Source organism: Maniola jurtina, chromosome 16 (assembly GCF_905333055.1).
Source record: "Maniola jurtina chromosome 16, ilManJurt1.1, whole genome shotgun sequence".
Taxonomy (NCBI): Eukaryota; Metazoa; Arthropoda; class Insecta; order Lepidoptera; family Nymphalidae; genus Maniola; species Maniola jurtina.
Window position 1 is genome coordinate 13,776,346 of NC_060044.1, and position 16,183 is coordinate 13,792,528.

Below are 16,183 nucleotides of genomic sequence, written 5' to 3' on the forward strand. Positions count from 1 at the left end.
ACCTTGAACTATGTCGGTTACTCTGGTTCTCCTACGGTTCTCCTCATTTCTGATTTGATAACTTCAACTAATCATGGAGCTATGCAGCAGTTTCTCATGCATACGAACCGTTAAGGTGTGGAATGCCATTCTGGCGTCCGTGTTTCCTACCTCGTATAACCTAAATACCTCCAAGGCAAGAGTGTAGGTATAGGCATCTTGTAGGCAAGCGCGCTTCAACTTAGACCTCATCATTGCTTTTGACCCGACTACAGCAAAGCCAAAAGGAAGGGTTGTATTTTTTAAGCATTTCTGTCGCGCAAAAAGCTTAGCTTCTGCGCGACTAATTATTCTATTTGTTTTTCGGAACTTAATAATGTTGTGATATAAAAACAAACGGAACATTTGATACTTTGAAGTGTCGCGCGAACACTAATACATTGCTTGTTATTGTAACACGTCACACGTCGCCACTTAGCGGCGTCTGTGACACCCGACACTGCGCCAAGACGCCCTCCACACGAGCCAATCACAGGCTTATTATCTGCGTGATAAGGTCCAGAAACGTTCAGCTAGATTGTATCCACATAACAGGCGGAAAATATCCCAATGTGACGGAAAAAAATCGTTTCCTCCACGCTGAAGCATAGACTATGGAAAGATAGACAGGAAATGTTTCAAATGTTTGATAGAGGCAGGCGTTAAGTACTTAGCGGAAGTCCATGGTAGGTACGCAAGAAGTTGTTTTTTGGAGCTCCTCACACCGGAGCATCCCCAGGAGATGGATGCATGACGTGATGTCCAAAGAAAATATTAAAAAAATTTGACTTTATACTTTGACGTAAGATTTTCCAAAGCCAAACTTCATAGTCACTGATCGTTCCTCCCAGTGCTAGGGACAATACGCAGAGAATCTTTCAGCTTTTATAAAATAACGAAGGTCTGGCATTCGCTGGCTCTCTCTCTACAAATGTAGGAACTCAAGTCATTCAGTCAATTCAACGTGTGTGTAGGTTGTGAGGTCTATGAATATGTAACGCTGCGTGGAGTCAGACGGACTTTGATTGCAAATGTTGCCAGTTACACAGTTTCCCTGAATCTATGTGGAGTGGCGAATTGGAAGACTGTATATTCTAAGATCTACGTAGGATCTTATAGGACGTACTTTCAGTAACCTTTTGTTTTATTTTGATCTCCACTAATTTATGCCTGTGGCAAGCGGCTAAACTAGGACCTGTGCTATAGGACAGCATGATAGTGACAGTAAGCTAAGTAGATACTTAGTAGGTAGCTTCTCACTCCGTAAACAGATCTAGCTTCATGCATTCAGCCTTAAAACGAAACTAGTTCTGCCTCAGAATACATAATAGTTTTGTCTAGACACTAGAAGGAGCGAGATTATGACAAAAAGTATGGATCCGAGACAAAGCTGCTGACTATGACCTTCATAAGAAAGCTAAGCGGGCGATGGACAGAGCTAGGAGGATCAGAGTAACCGACATAGCTCAGAAGAGATGCAGAAATGGCAATGGGCAGGGTACATAGTTTGAATTTTGAAAAACAGATGTTTGAGGTCGCAAGGTGTTAGAATCGTAGCCTCGCATCGAAAAGCGCAGCGTTGGCACAAGACCGTGGCGTGTGGAAAGACCCTACAAGAAACTATGTCCAGCAGTGGACGTCCATCTGTTGATAATAATATTATGATGATGATGATGAAAGTCGAGCAGGAACTTATAGGTTCTTTTTTAGACTTGCATCTCGAGGAAGTACCTACCTACTTACCTACCTAAATGCTTGAGATAAGATAGGTAGGTATGATCCTTTGAAAAGCTCTACCTACCTGAAATGTTTTCTTTTTATTTCAATAACGTTGGTAGATTACTTTGATAGATTAGCCAATGGGTAATGTTGTACATGGTTGTCATTGTTTCGTATACATAAACAACTTGTTCTCCAATGAACTTAGGGTATAGGGGCAACCTCATGGTCTTGACTCCGCTCACATAAACCCATTGTTCACAGCACATAGCCAAACAGCCCTTACCCCTAATTTCCAAATTAAAAATGGCGCCCTTCTAAACAATGGCACGCAAAACGACCATCGCGTTCTTTGTTTTAAAAAACAATAAAAAACCAGACAAGTGCGAGTCGGACTCGCATACGAAGGTTCCGTACCATCGTACAAGATTTTCATTATTTTTTAGTTTGCATGGCAGCCATTTTGAAGTTTTTTTATTTGTTGTTATAGCAGCAATTTATATAGATACCATCACACTCTGTGAAAGCTCTCTAAGACTTACTTAATGAGATACAGTCTGCAGCTGACAAATATACGGACAGACGGACGGACAGCGGAGGCTTAGTAATAGGGTTCCATTGGAATCCTTCGGGTCATCATCATTGTCAACCCATTGCCAACTCGTTACTGCGCACGGGTCTCCTCTCAGAATGAGAAATGTTTGGCCATAGTCCACCACGCTGCTGGCCAAGCCTAGTGACTAGGCTATCACCGCACATTTGGCTGCGGATCCCTAAAAACGCGGCCATCATGGTAAAAACGTCAAACTCAAATCCAGTGGATCCCTGCGGCGAAAAATGGAGTTCCCGTGTACAAATGGCGGCGCAGGCAATTTTTACAAATGGCTGCCGCGCCGGGGCCCCGCAGGTGGTTGTTGTCGAACCGCTTTCAGACCCCGCTAGGGTGCAGTCCACCAAAACACGGCGGATGCACACATTCAGCAGCCCGATGCGTGCAAGCTACAACACTGTTAGGGCGAGTTTACACAAAACGTGACGTGCCAAGGACGTATCACGGCTATCACAGACAAAAAAATGGCTATGTCCGTCCCCGGAATGCTAGCTAATCTCTGACCTTTCGTTTGTAATTGGTTTAACGGTTGAGCCTTAAAAATTCCGTTGGAACTCTTTGATTTTCCGGGATAAAAAGTAGCCTGTATGTACCTTAACTACCTACTTATATCCGTGCAAAAAATCTTGCCGATACGCAAGACTGTCAGCTTTATTAAACAGACCCCAAAAATCTACGAGTTTCCTTGGAAACCATGGACAGCGCTGTCTATGAGGCTTTCCGGAAAGACGTCCTGGAAAGTTCCACCATACGTAGCAGGTTATAGTTCTGTGTAAATTTTATTCAAAAATCCGATTTAAGAAAAAATCTACCAGTTTCCTTGGCACGCAGGACAGCGCTATCTATGAAAGTTCCTACTTGCCTAGCAGGTTATAGTTCTGTGTAAATACCGCCTTATGCATTGTGAACTTGCAACTCGCTCCACGTGCACAGACTAAGCACAAAAGCGTCCGTAATTGAGTAATTCGAGACTGTCGTATCTCTCGACCTCTCTAATTTACATTTAACGGGATATTTTCAAAAACCTCACGTCCTACCTAAGCAAATCTCATTCTAACCTCGCTCTGAAAGGGTGTATTTAAATAAATATTTGAAGAAAAGGGTGCTCTATGGTGGGAAGTCCAGAGTGGATTTTCCGGTGGGGGACGAATTGGCGTATGATTTGTGATATCGGTCGGGGCCTGCGCGGTGACGTTTGACGTTTGGCGGATTCATTACTGAGACAAAGCCGGGGCAGGGGGTGTGCGGGGGTGTGCGCGGCGGGGGAGGCGGGGGGCACACGAGGGACCCCATCCCGCCCGCACCTCCTCCAGCCACTTTCCTAAATCAGCAGCGATGTGTATTGTTTAGTATTAGTTTCAAAACTTACCGTCGCTCGCCTATGTTCTAACCACATACAGTTTTACTGTGGTTCTAACTACCTACCTAAGAAATTTTTGGTGGTTTTTTAAAATTGTAAGATAGGCTTCAGCCTACGACAACAATACAAGCAATGATGTGGTCTGGGTGGTTGGTAGGAACATGCCTATTCACTCTAGCCTTAAAGCTAATTAAGTTGGTATAACTTGGCAGGTTGGATTTCGACCACATAAAATTAAGGGTGGCATCACTGGCAACTACCAACGTTTGCGGGTATCACATTAATTTAGTATACCTAGGTACATGTCTATCAGCAAATCAATAGAATTGAATTGAATTGAACAACCACAGGCGCCTATCGGTTGAAGATGATGATGACTAACTGTATAAAAGCCTTCCACCCCAATAACTCATTTGGAAAAGATAATTTCCGAAACAAACCTAAATAAAACTGAAACCACCCCTACAGTTAGTGTTCTAGTTGAATCTCTTACTAAGTAATAACACTGGACCAGATATTACTGGTCTGGTGGTTTTTATTTATTTTTATTTATTTATACGAATTATTTATAAAAACTACCATTTTTCGCCACCAGACCAGACCAGACATAGGTTAAACCAGTGTAAGTAGATGATACTATTTTAACTTTCTTAAAATTCAAAATATTTTTATTCAATTAGACTTATACAAGTAGGTACTTTTGAATCGTCAAGAGCGTCTACCACTGGTTCGGAATGCCTTTTCTACCGAGAAGAACCAGCAAGAAACTCGGCGGTTGCTTCTTATGGCTGGAATTAGGTTAAAATAAATACTGACCGGTAAGGTGCGGTTGCGAACTCTGGCTGTAGGGTGACTTGATCTGGGGGAAACCTGCGGGCGAGAAAATACATTACTTAATTAGTTAGTTATTAATTACCATAGCAGGAACTACTTATTATAGCTTAAAAACTGAAAATAACTGGTCAAGTGCGTTTTGGATTCGTACACGAAGGGTTACGTACATCGTACGAGACCTTCAATTTTTTTCCGATGTAACCATAAATTCCCGGTTTTCGGATTTTTCCGTTTACTTGTGCTGTAATGTAAAGGTACCCTTTAGGTTTTTTGACAGACACGACAGACCATAGACTTAGAATTTTTTCGCTACGTACATTCTAAGCCTATGAGACAGACGGACGGACAGACAGACGGATAGACGGAGAGACAGACAGACAGACGGACAGACGGAGAGACGGACAGTACAGAATCCTAAAAATTAGTTAATCCACGAGGTTCGTGGCTACGGGCACTTTAAACCACGACACCACCACGGTTTTTCCACTTCTTTACATTAATTAAGCGACAACAATTATTGCACTCCCAGGAATTCCAATTTAAAACTCCTTGCCGCGATTTACCCGCGCCGGCCCGGCTCCGGCCGCGACCCGGCAGCGGCCCGGCCGGGGGAGCGGGCGTCGTTTCAGCAACTTTATTGCCGACGCTACAGACAAACGAATTGCTTCTCTGTTAAAAACCACGCAGACTTGCGACAGCGACAAAAAGTTGCCATGTGAAGCGCCACAGCAAAGCATTTGCAAAACAAAAACCGGACAAGTGCGAGTTGAACTCGCGTGGAGAAGGTTCCGTACTATGAATATTAGGTAAGTATGTGCTATGTAGGTAAGTTTGTACGCACAATGTTGAGAGTTTGCCATAGGTAAATATGTACTAGGTATGTGGGTAAGTGTGGGTTACGCACAGTATTAAGAGATTTGCCATGTTATTTTAAGACCTAAGTATGGACTTCATATAGGTTTTCCTGTAAACTATAATAGGTAAAACACTATTTTCTCTATTTTTTTCTCTAGGGTTCTCTTTCTGAAGAGGAGATCCGGCTCAGTTGTGGGCCAGCAATGGGATGGTGATAATATCTGAGTTTACTTAGATTACTTATTCTACAAGATTACGATAGGTTGTAGGTAGTAGGTAGGTAAGTTGGAAATTAGAATACTTAGGTCTACTCTATACTATATGTTGAACACCATTGAGCCACAGCACTATTACAGGTACGTACCATAGTATATAAGTACCAGCTTATACTTAATATTAATCTTACTACTTTAAGATTTTCTCGTCACAATAAAGTCTAATTTATTAGTATCTTGTTGTCTCGTCTTATGTCTGATCTCTGAACGCTCTACTACAGAAATACAGACTAATTTTATTTTTGTCTCAGAGTAAAGTGAAATCCATTTTGGGAATCAGCTGAGGGTTTATCTGGCGACGCGAGATTGCCTGCGGGTCATTAAGGAACTGCTTAATAAAGGGTACACGAGCATTCCTCGCTTTATCCACTTTGCCTTGCTCTATCTACTCATTTATGCTGATATTTTAAAGATTAAAATGTCATTTAAAAGCTCTGTAAGTTTTTGTTTAGCTATCACTATTCATATTATATACTGATAATACGCAAGGAAAATGTTTGTTTCTTGGTTTATTGGTTTGTCCTTCAATCACGCTGCAACCGAGCAACATGATCGACGCGATTTATTGCATAGATAATATAGTTAAAGACATGAGGAATGACATAGACTAGTTTCTTCCCGAAAAATCAACGAATTTCCACGTGATTTTAAATTCACGCGAATAATGGCGGGGGCTTAATAAATAAAATGGATTTTGAATGGCAAATAGCTGTGCCTGAAGCCTATCTTCAAACAAGCACTCAAACAAAATCTATGAAAGTGTGTCTGTCTGTTTCCTAGCCTATCAGGGCCACCCGTTTAACAGATTTTGACGAAAGCTACGACAGATAGGTATGACTTACATCCGGACGGACATTATTAGGCTACTTTATTTCCCGGAAAGTCAAACAGTTCCCACAATTTTTTTATGAAACTCGGTACAGAGAAGCTTACATACCGGCGACAAACATAGACATACGTTTTATTCCGGAAAACTGAAAATTTTACCCGTAAGGGTTTAATAGGAGATGAAATCCGTTATTTCTATGAAATTCGGTATTTGGGTTTTTGGTTTAAAATAAAGAAATCTGTGTTTCAGAATATTTTGACAGCCTCAAGGGGGTAATATAGGAGATTACTCGAGATTTTTGGAAATTCCACCCTCTCACAGATTTTATAAAATTCCATCCGTGCGAAGATGGGGCGGGTCAGCTAGTACTTAGGTACCAACCAAATCATAACAAAAATTACATCACAAGTGAAGGTTACAGTACCTAACTAGAAAAGAGCTGATAACTTTCAAACGGCTGAACCGATTTTCTTGTAATAATTCAAATCAAACCACATTTCAAACAAGAAAAAACTAAATTAAAATCGGTTCATCAGTTTAGGAGCTACGATGCCACAGACAGATACACAGATACACTGACACACAGATACACAGATATACACGTCAAACTTATAACACCCCTCTTTTTTGGTCGGGGTTTAAAAATAAATTAAGCACACAATACACGCGTCACAAACCGCGGCCAAATAGTTTGGAGCCACAAAGGGCCAACACACAAGCGATCGCTAAAATCTAATTTTTTCTACCGCTATCAGATTCCACTGGAGAATGAGGATTAGACAAAAACTCGTACCGTGTGCCACGGACTAAAGGTAAATGGCAGACGGAGCATATTATGTTCATAAAAGTTAATCTACATACGCGGTTGAGCACCGATTAATTTGTGATATTTGCGATTAATTAATATGGATTTAACTATTGTGATCACTGAATTACCCAATGTAGGTAATACAATGAGCTAGCAGTAAGTAAGGTACCTACTCTTGCCTTAAAGTTATCTCGAGGGAAAAAAGAACCCTTAAAGGATCACTTCGTTGTCTGTCTGTCTGTCTGTCATGTCTGTAAAGACCAACCAGGGAATCAAAACCTAGGGTACCTACATCCCGTTGACCTAGAATTATGAAATTTGCCGATAGCAATGTCTTACAGCACAAATAGGTAATAGAATAATCCGAAAACTGTAAGTTTGTGGGTACATCACAAAAAAGTGCCATTTCTTGTACGATGGTACGGAACCTTTCGCGTGCGAGTCCGACTCGCACTTGGCCAAGTTGTAACTACGACTTGTTTCTCGTGTAGTCTGCGCAGGTGTAATGTAATCGCGCCCTCGGACAATCGATGGAAGACGCTTAGTGGACTATTATTTCCCCGCATCGAGTTAAGTTCTCGTACAAAGGGAATAAAGACTTCCTCAATTACGCGTTACTTGCCAGGAGTGGCGTAATGGCGGTTGTGCCTTTGTCCGGGCTCCGGAGAAGTGTTGACCGGACCGCTGCCATTGTTGTGTTGTGTTGTGTGTGGAATAACAACCTACTCGGAAGGGCTCCGATAGACGCTAGGTTTTGCTGTCAGTTTTGCCTCAGTCACTGCCTTGTTTGTCCTTCAATAATGTAATGGGTCGATGTTAGTATAGTTAAAGAAAATCACACTTTACAATAGCCTTGTTCGCAGTCAACTAGAATATTGTAGTATTGTTTGGCGTCCACATTATGCAACCCACTATTTAAGGCTAGAGCGTATCCAGAAAAGATTTATGTGGCATCTATCATACTCAGCGAAGATCGACAAAACAGTAATTTCTTATAAAAAAAGACTAACTTATTTTAAAATGATGACACTAGAACAAAGAAGAGATTTGCTAGATTTAATGTTTTTCTATAAATTACTGAGAAATAACTTAGACTGCCCTAGCTTACTAAATAAAATCAATTTCAGAGCACCTAAAAGATATCCCCGCCACGCTATTACTCCTTTTGTACCTCCACGCACCCGAACTGTCTTCGGCGCCAACTCCATCATCCCTCGGTTATGTAAATTATGTAACAAATTCAGTCAGTCACTCGATATCAACATAAATCCACCTGGTACGTTTCGAAAAATAGTTATCAGTAACTTAATCAACCAATCAAACCAATAGTGTTAAGAAACGTTCTCTGTGTACCTACTAATTAATAGCAGAAATTTCAATTTTTTCAACATTTTTTTTTTACTATTCTTACTCCTAAGTTAACTTTACTTTATTATAGTTTTAGATTTATTCAATTACCATTACACCTTGAATATTTTTTTTTATGTTTTCACTATTTCGGAAAGTTTTTAGCTACTTTTTGTATCATTTTAATAATGTAATTAATATAACTGTTCCATGTTAATTGTGTGAATGTGCATGTAGTGTTTGCTTTAAAATGATTTTACATACAACGTCATGTAATTTAACTTTATTTAATTTAAGATCATTTTTGTAAAAATCGCTAGCGAACCTTATTAATAAAAATAAAATAAAATAAAAGACCTATAGAGTGACACAGGGTACTTTTTATTCAGGAATATCAAAGAGTCTCACGGGATTTTTAAAAAACCTAAATCCGCGCCCAGTTCACATACAAAGGTCTACGCGTTACGTGAGGAGTGGGTGTAATGGTGGCTGTGTCCGGACTCTGGAGAGGTGCTGTCCGGACCTGCTACCAGTGTCGTGTTGTGTTGTGTTGTGTGTGGAATAACTACTTTGTACTCTACAAACTTAGTTGTAGAGTTGTAATCTTACAACTCTGTTGTAAGATTTTACAACAGATTAGAGTATAAATGTCTGACACCAGAGGGTCCAGAGGCGTATAATCTCTCGCTTACGCACAAAATATGACATTTCAGTTTATATTTCGCCAAACTGCAGTGTAGTTTGTTGGTACACCTAAAAAGGGTAAGAACATTCTTAAGAAAATTAAACTCTACAAAACTTACTGTCACGAAATTAAATCGCATTGCATTAAAAACAATTGCATGTTGCCCCAAACATGCTCGTTAACTAGGACTAATATTATGCTTGATCATATTATAAGCTATGAAGGTACGTAGGTATGAAAGCTCAGTCGTCAATAGGCAACTACTTAATTTATGCTTACCCTGGCCATAGATCCTTTGAACGCCACTATAACCATTAATTACACTTCATATGGGGTTAACAAGACGTCATACATTGTAAAGATATCGTGTGTGGTGTGTACATTGTCCTGGGAAAAAAATCCTCAACACTTGTCAATGACAATAGCGAGAGGATTACAAGGGGCTCCTTCACTCGCTTTTGTCATCTCTGTCAACATTAGCTTGTTTAGCCGTTTAGCCACTTTACATTATAATAAGAAGCTAATAAGCTGTTGATTTTTGTGAGGACTATACTTCCTCTGAGGAACAAAGCACATTGATTGTATTAAAAATCTACATTTTTAGGGTTCCGTACCTCAAAACGAAACCCTTATAGGACCACTTTGTTGTCGCCTGTCTGTCTGTTATGAAACCTATAGGGAACTTCCTGTTGATCAAGAATCATATGTCAGGTAGGTAGGTCTTATAGCACACGTAACATCACACGTCACAAAAAAAACATGTTAATGAAAAAATAATTAGTATTTCGACCTTTCAAATTAAGATTAATATACTCGTACCAACCAAGTGGGGTATCATATGAAATGGCTTTACCTATACATTCTAAAACAGTTTTTAATATGCATAGGTAACAATTTTTTTTTGGATTGCATTGAATAGGAGCCGACGTTTAAACCACTGGGCTATCACGGCCAGTAAAACATGTAAAAATACTGAGCCCATTTTATTAAAATCGGTCTCCTAGAACCCGGGACATGCGTGAGCCGAATTCCTCGCAAGCGAAGTCGAGGGCAACAGCTAGTAACCGTTGGCGAGGGCGCCACCGCCGCCGGAGCGGGGCGTCCTAACGAGCCGATCTTTGTCCGCCGCTGTCAGGACGCACAGAACTCCTCTAATTAACAAAAATGTTCCGGAAATTAAGGCCCGCCCTACACCAATCGATTTTTTTTTTTTGTTTTCACTAAGAAGGATGAAATATTCATTTCTTCGTGGATGGATGGTTGAGAGAGTTGCCCAAAACTTGTTGACCTGGTTCTTCCATCACCTTTCTACTATTGTACCGCAAGGTATCGTCAAGGTCTACACCTTACGTAGTCGAAATTCCACAGACATGTGCCAAGCGATTTGCCTCCTCGTTTCTGAATTGAATCGCTAGGATATGGAACGGCCTTTTGACATCTCACCGGTACCATCAAGTCAAGAGTGAATGGACAACTTTGAGGCAAGCGCACTCCACTACATCATCATTGCTCAGCTGATCTGATTGCAGCCAAGGTAGTCATAATTATATTTTTAAATATGTCTGACTTCACTGAGTTGCTTCCGGCGACATACCTACATCCTCTCCTGCCTTCTTAGTATTTGAGAGGGCTGACCCCTCCCGAAACTAAGATTTGCGATCAGGAAGGGGTCTGTTTCGACTCAGGCTTCGCTCTCTTCTACTTAATTTATCCTTGACTGCATGTTTGCTACAAATAATCATGGGGAAAAGGGCCAAGGATGAATGGAATCATTTTCGCACACCAGCCAATTGACTGCTCTTCATTTTACTAAATTACACGCGGAAAATCATGTCGATCTGTTGCTCCATTGCGGCGTGATTGAAGGAAAAACTAATCATTTTCATATTTTATAATATACCTATATGGCTACTGATTCTATTACCGTGGCGTTTAGTTAATTCTAACTTTTGCGCGCCATGCTTGGCAGGATGACCTTTGTGAATAATGTTTTTTTCATTCCATTCCATCAGCCTGTATGCGTCCACTGCTGGGCATAGGAATTTCCAAGAGCGCGCCACCAAATACGCGCTCCCCGCCAGCATCATCAGGTCATCAGTCCATCAGGCTGGAGGTCGTCCTACACTGCGCTTCCCGGTACGGTGAATAATGTTGCTTGTACCATATTCTGGCAAAATAAATGATTACGGTTACGGCAAAGTCGCAGGCAACACTAGTTAACGATCCCCTACCGAATTCCAGCGCCCCCTTAACCGACGTGAAAGAGGGCCAGTATTAATGAGTCACGATGGCTCGTCAGTCGTCAATCATCGTAATTTGTCTCTCGATAATAAAGATTTCATTGTGTAATGATTATGTGATTAATTAATACGCAATTATAGTTCGGTGAAGATGTTTTGATCGATAGATATTGACAACCGCAGGTTCAGTTTCTTGTACAGTTTATTTAGGAGAAGATTTTCTGTATAAACTCAGATCTCGGTTTTCATTTGGTTGATAGGTTGTGACTTGTGGACGTTCGAGACCTATTGGACTATATTCTGGTACTTAGGTATATCAAAAGACTCTACACCTTGTAGCTTAGCTCTACCATTCAACTTTCTACAACACAACTTTTTTTAGATTAATTATTTATTATTATTTCACTTTTAATTATTTTTATTTAGGTATTCTTAGTTTATACCTAGTCCATACCTACCTAGATATCTTTAGTTTAAAGCATTTCCCTCTCTGAGAATATTCACCTGTAGATATGCTTAGCTACCAAATTAAAGGTCTAAACCTAAAGTTAGCTATCAATGTTTCCCAAAGTATCAATTAAGTATAATAAGAAACCTTCAGCGTCTGATGATGCCTGGTCTACCAGTCACTGGAAAAACACGGGCCATACCTACTCCACACAGGTGAAGCAGGCACAAGTAGTTAGGTATTCAGTAAGTACACCTTAATTATTCCAATTGGTCTATAATTGCGGGTAGTTGGCGACGTTGCGCCGTCAGCACCGAGGCGGCCATCTTGCCCCATTGTTATTCAGCTCACGTCGCGCCGCTTGTACGCACTCGCTTGAAATGCAAACCTTCATACGTGATGTTTACGCGAATGTAGCCCTTATGGGGGGGCAATAGGGAGCCCGAGGTGCTTGAGAGGTGTCGCGGATAACCGTAAGTGTAATCTATCGCGTTAAGCCTGGTTGAGCTGGAATTCATAATCGCGTTTAGGCATGTGTCGGCTGGTTTTGTTGGAAGACCTTTGTCAGTTTAAAATTTACTTACCAAGATTTGTATTTTTTTTTATATTGCATATCCTCAATAGCTCAACGGTTAGCAGCGGACTGATATCCAAAAGGTAGGCAGTTCAAACCCCACCCGTTGCACTATTGTCGTATCTACTCCTAGCACAAGCTTAACGCTTATATGGAGGGAAAGGGGAATATTAATCATGAATCATGATATTATACATGGCTAATATACTTTAAAAAAGTAGCCTTGGGGTCCAGCTGTTCTTATAAAGTAAACAGCAACATCACTTACCTCACTAACCATAATAATATAAATGCGAAAGTGTGTTTATTGTTCGTTTATTGGTTTACAACTTCATCCGCGTGAAAGAGGTTTTTTAAAAATCCCCAGAGAATTCTTTGATTTTCCGAGATAAAAAGTTAAATTAGTGCTATCTCGAGTTGTTTGCTGTGCGTTGATAGATCAGACAGTCAGTCGGGACAAGTTTTTTTATATGCATAAACTAGCTAAGTAATGCCCGCGACTTCGTCCGCATAAACTACACCAACACCCTATTTTACCCCTTAGTTGAATTTTCAAAAAACCTTTCTTAGAAGATGTCTACGTCATAATAGCTGTATATCTGCATGCCAAACAGCTCGATCCATCGAATAGTTTAAGCTGTGCGTTAATAGATGAGTCAGTCAGTCAGCGTTTCCTGTGATACACCTACTTACTAGCTTATGCCCACGAATTCGTCCGCGTTGACTTCACAAATTTCAAACCCTTATTTTACCAACTTTGGGGTTGAATTTTCAAACATCCTTTCTTAGCAGATGTCTACGTCATCCGTCCGAACCGTCCAGTAGTTTGAGCTGTGCTTTGATAAATCAATCAGTCAGTCAGCGTTTCCTTTTACATACTCATAGCTTTTATCCTGCTGAAGTCAATTAAATTAAATTGAAAATAATAGATAACCAATAACTGAATCCACTAATGCAGGAAAAATAGAATAACAAGTGTAAATTAAAAATTTATAACACCCCCGACGATCCAAAGTATTTGAGTTTTCCAAAACATCATTTTTAAATAAATAATTATGTATTTAGGCAACGTCCATCTTGACAGCTTGACATTTGTCTATTGACATAATATTATGAACCTAACGGTTATCTAACCTTCTTTCCTACAAGAAAACTAGAAAAGAGCTGATAACTCTTAAACGGCTGAACCAATTTTTTTAGATTATAGCTAAGAACACTCTCGATCAAGGCACCTTTCAAACAAAAAAAACTAAATTAAAATCGGTTCATTCGTTTAGGCGCTACGATGCCACAGACAGATACACAGATACACAGATACACCGATACACAGATACACAGATACACAGATACACACGTCAAACTTATAACACCCCTCTTTTTGGGTCGGGGGTTAAAAACTCAAGCAGTGTGTATAATCGCACGACACGAATAGAACAACCGCCGCACCGCACACAAGCCCAATGCAATAAATTAATATCTAATCGACTCTAGGGCGGGTTAATTGAAAATGGTAGTGTCACACTAAACCCGTAATCCTGCAAGAATGCGGCGCGGCACCCGGCCGCCTGGCACAGCGTCGCCTGCTCCCTGCCAAGCGCTAGTTAACCCGTGTACTGCGGACTGGGGGACTCAATAATGATTTCTCCCAATTGCTCCAAAAAAATCGCGATTAAAAAAAATCGGTCAAGTGCGAGTCGGCTAGCACATCGCACAAGAAATCACTTTTTAGGGTTCCGTACCTCAAAAGGAAAAACGGAACCCTTATAGGATCACTTTGTTGTCTGTCTGTCCATCGTGTCTGTCAAGAAACCTATAGGGTACTTCCCGTTGACCTTGAATCATGAAATTTGGCAGGTAGGTAGTTCTTATAGCACAAGTGCAGGAATAAATCTGAAAACCGCGAATTTGTGAACATCATTTTAAAAAAATTAAAATGTGTTTCAATTTTCAAAGTAAGATAACTATACGAAGTGGGGTATCATATGAAAGGGCTTTACCTGTACATTCTAAAACATATTTTTATTTATTTTTAATATGTATACCAAATCGTTTTTGATTTATCGGTATCCCATAGGTTTTGTTTCCTCCAAATTGACATACTGACAAATAAACAGACAGACAGACAATGAAGTGATCCTATAAGGGTTCCTTTTTTTTGAGGTACGGAACCCTAAAATACACCAATCAGCTCTGTTCGGTACGCAACGAATTTCACACCAATGCAAACACAAAAATTGCTGGACAGTTTCATACTGCTTCTGACGACAGAAAGAGATGGTTAGTAAGTTGTAGATCGCATCGCTGTGTAAGCTGGATTAAACTTTATTACGCCGTAACAAGAGTAGCTATTTATTTGAACGGATTCACGGGGTGAGCCTTCGAGATCAAAATCAAAATTAAATCATTTATTCAAAGTAGGTAGAACGTCTTTTGTTCGTCTTCTTTATCTGAAAGGTACTGTTGTGATATAACCTTAAATGATAGTGTGGATTGGAAGTGGAGATTTGTATCAGCTCGACTAGCTATACTTTCTTCACTTTTTCTGTGTCTAGTGTAAAGGCAAGTGCACACTAGGGGAGTCAGGGGTCAGGGGCCGGTGGCAGCTCAGCTCTCAGCTATTTCATTACCGCGGCCCGGCTAATCCGCCAACAAAGGACCTCTTATAATTCCAGATGCACGCTAACTTGCCGGTTGGGAGGTAATTGAAATTTTATTGCCAGCGATTCCGATGCTCTAATAGATTCCAAGCCCACCCTTACATAGTTTTTTGTACCGGGTAAATTAATAAATTCATGAAGTACTTTGGAATAGCTCTCTGATTGAGACGCTTTTTTAGCAGGAAAAAGCGAATGGTGCAACATGACTTTCTCAATAAAATTCAAAAAAATTACTCCGAACTCACAAAATTCCTCTTCATCTTTAGTTTCATATCAAATAAAAAGTTTGGGCCTCATAAACGAATTGTTTAATAAGTTGAAATGTGTTCTAAGCTTCTTTTAAAATAACGACAAAATAATAATACGATGGACATATGTATTTCACAATTTTATTTTTATTATTTTAAACGAACTCTGGTACAGGTAAAAATGATAACTATCATTAATTAAATATGTACTAGAAATTCAAAAACAACATCAAATATTGTGGAGTCACAATAAAAACATCAAAAGGGCCAAAAATGGGCCCAACTCACGCGGAATACGGTAGCCCCGTGGCCCGCGGCCGCGGCCGCACGGCCTGTGCAAACAAAAATTATAGTTTCCGCGAATGTGTGCACAAAAACTTGTCAAAATACGACACGAGTGTTGGCGCCACATCAGTGAGAACCGCCGATAATTATGCTTGCTTTTCTGCCTGAGAGTCGTTTCATAGAAAATAGTTGAAGAAAATTGTAACTTTTTGAAGGGTCATCATTATCAAAGCTTTCTAATTGTATAGGATTTGGATGTATTAATTTATGTAGAACAGGTAGGTATGGTAGGTAGAACAGTAGTATACTAAAAGCAGTACTTATGTAATTTGATAAAAACTGTCCATGAAATTGATTTGATATAGAAGTTGCAGCAGATCTAAGCGTTTTA

At 40.2% G+C, this 16,183-nt stretch overlaps 1 protein-coding gene across 2 annotated transcripts in view; it reads right to left on the reverse strand.

The window, feature by feature from the left end:
* The window catches only part of LOC123873066 (visual system homeobox 2-like), a 131,460-nt gene that overhangs the window by 85,196 nt on the left and 30,081 nt on the right, over positions 1-16,183 (reverse strand). For both annotated transcript variants that reach the window (XM_045917750.1, XM_045917749.1), the window contains exon 2: positions 4,524-4,577. In XM_045917750.1, the coding sequence (XP_045773706.1) occupies positions 4,524-4,577 (54 nt within the window). The remainder of the gene's footprint in view (positions 1-4,523; positions 4,578-16,183) is intronic.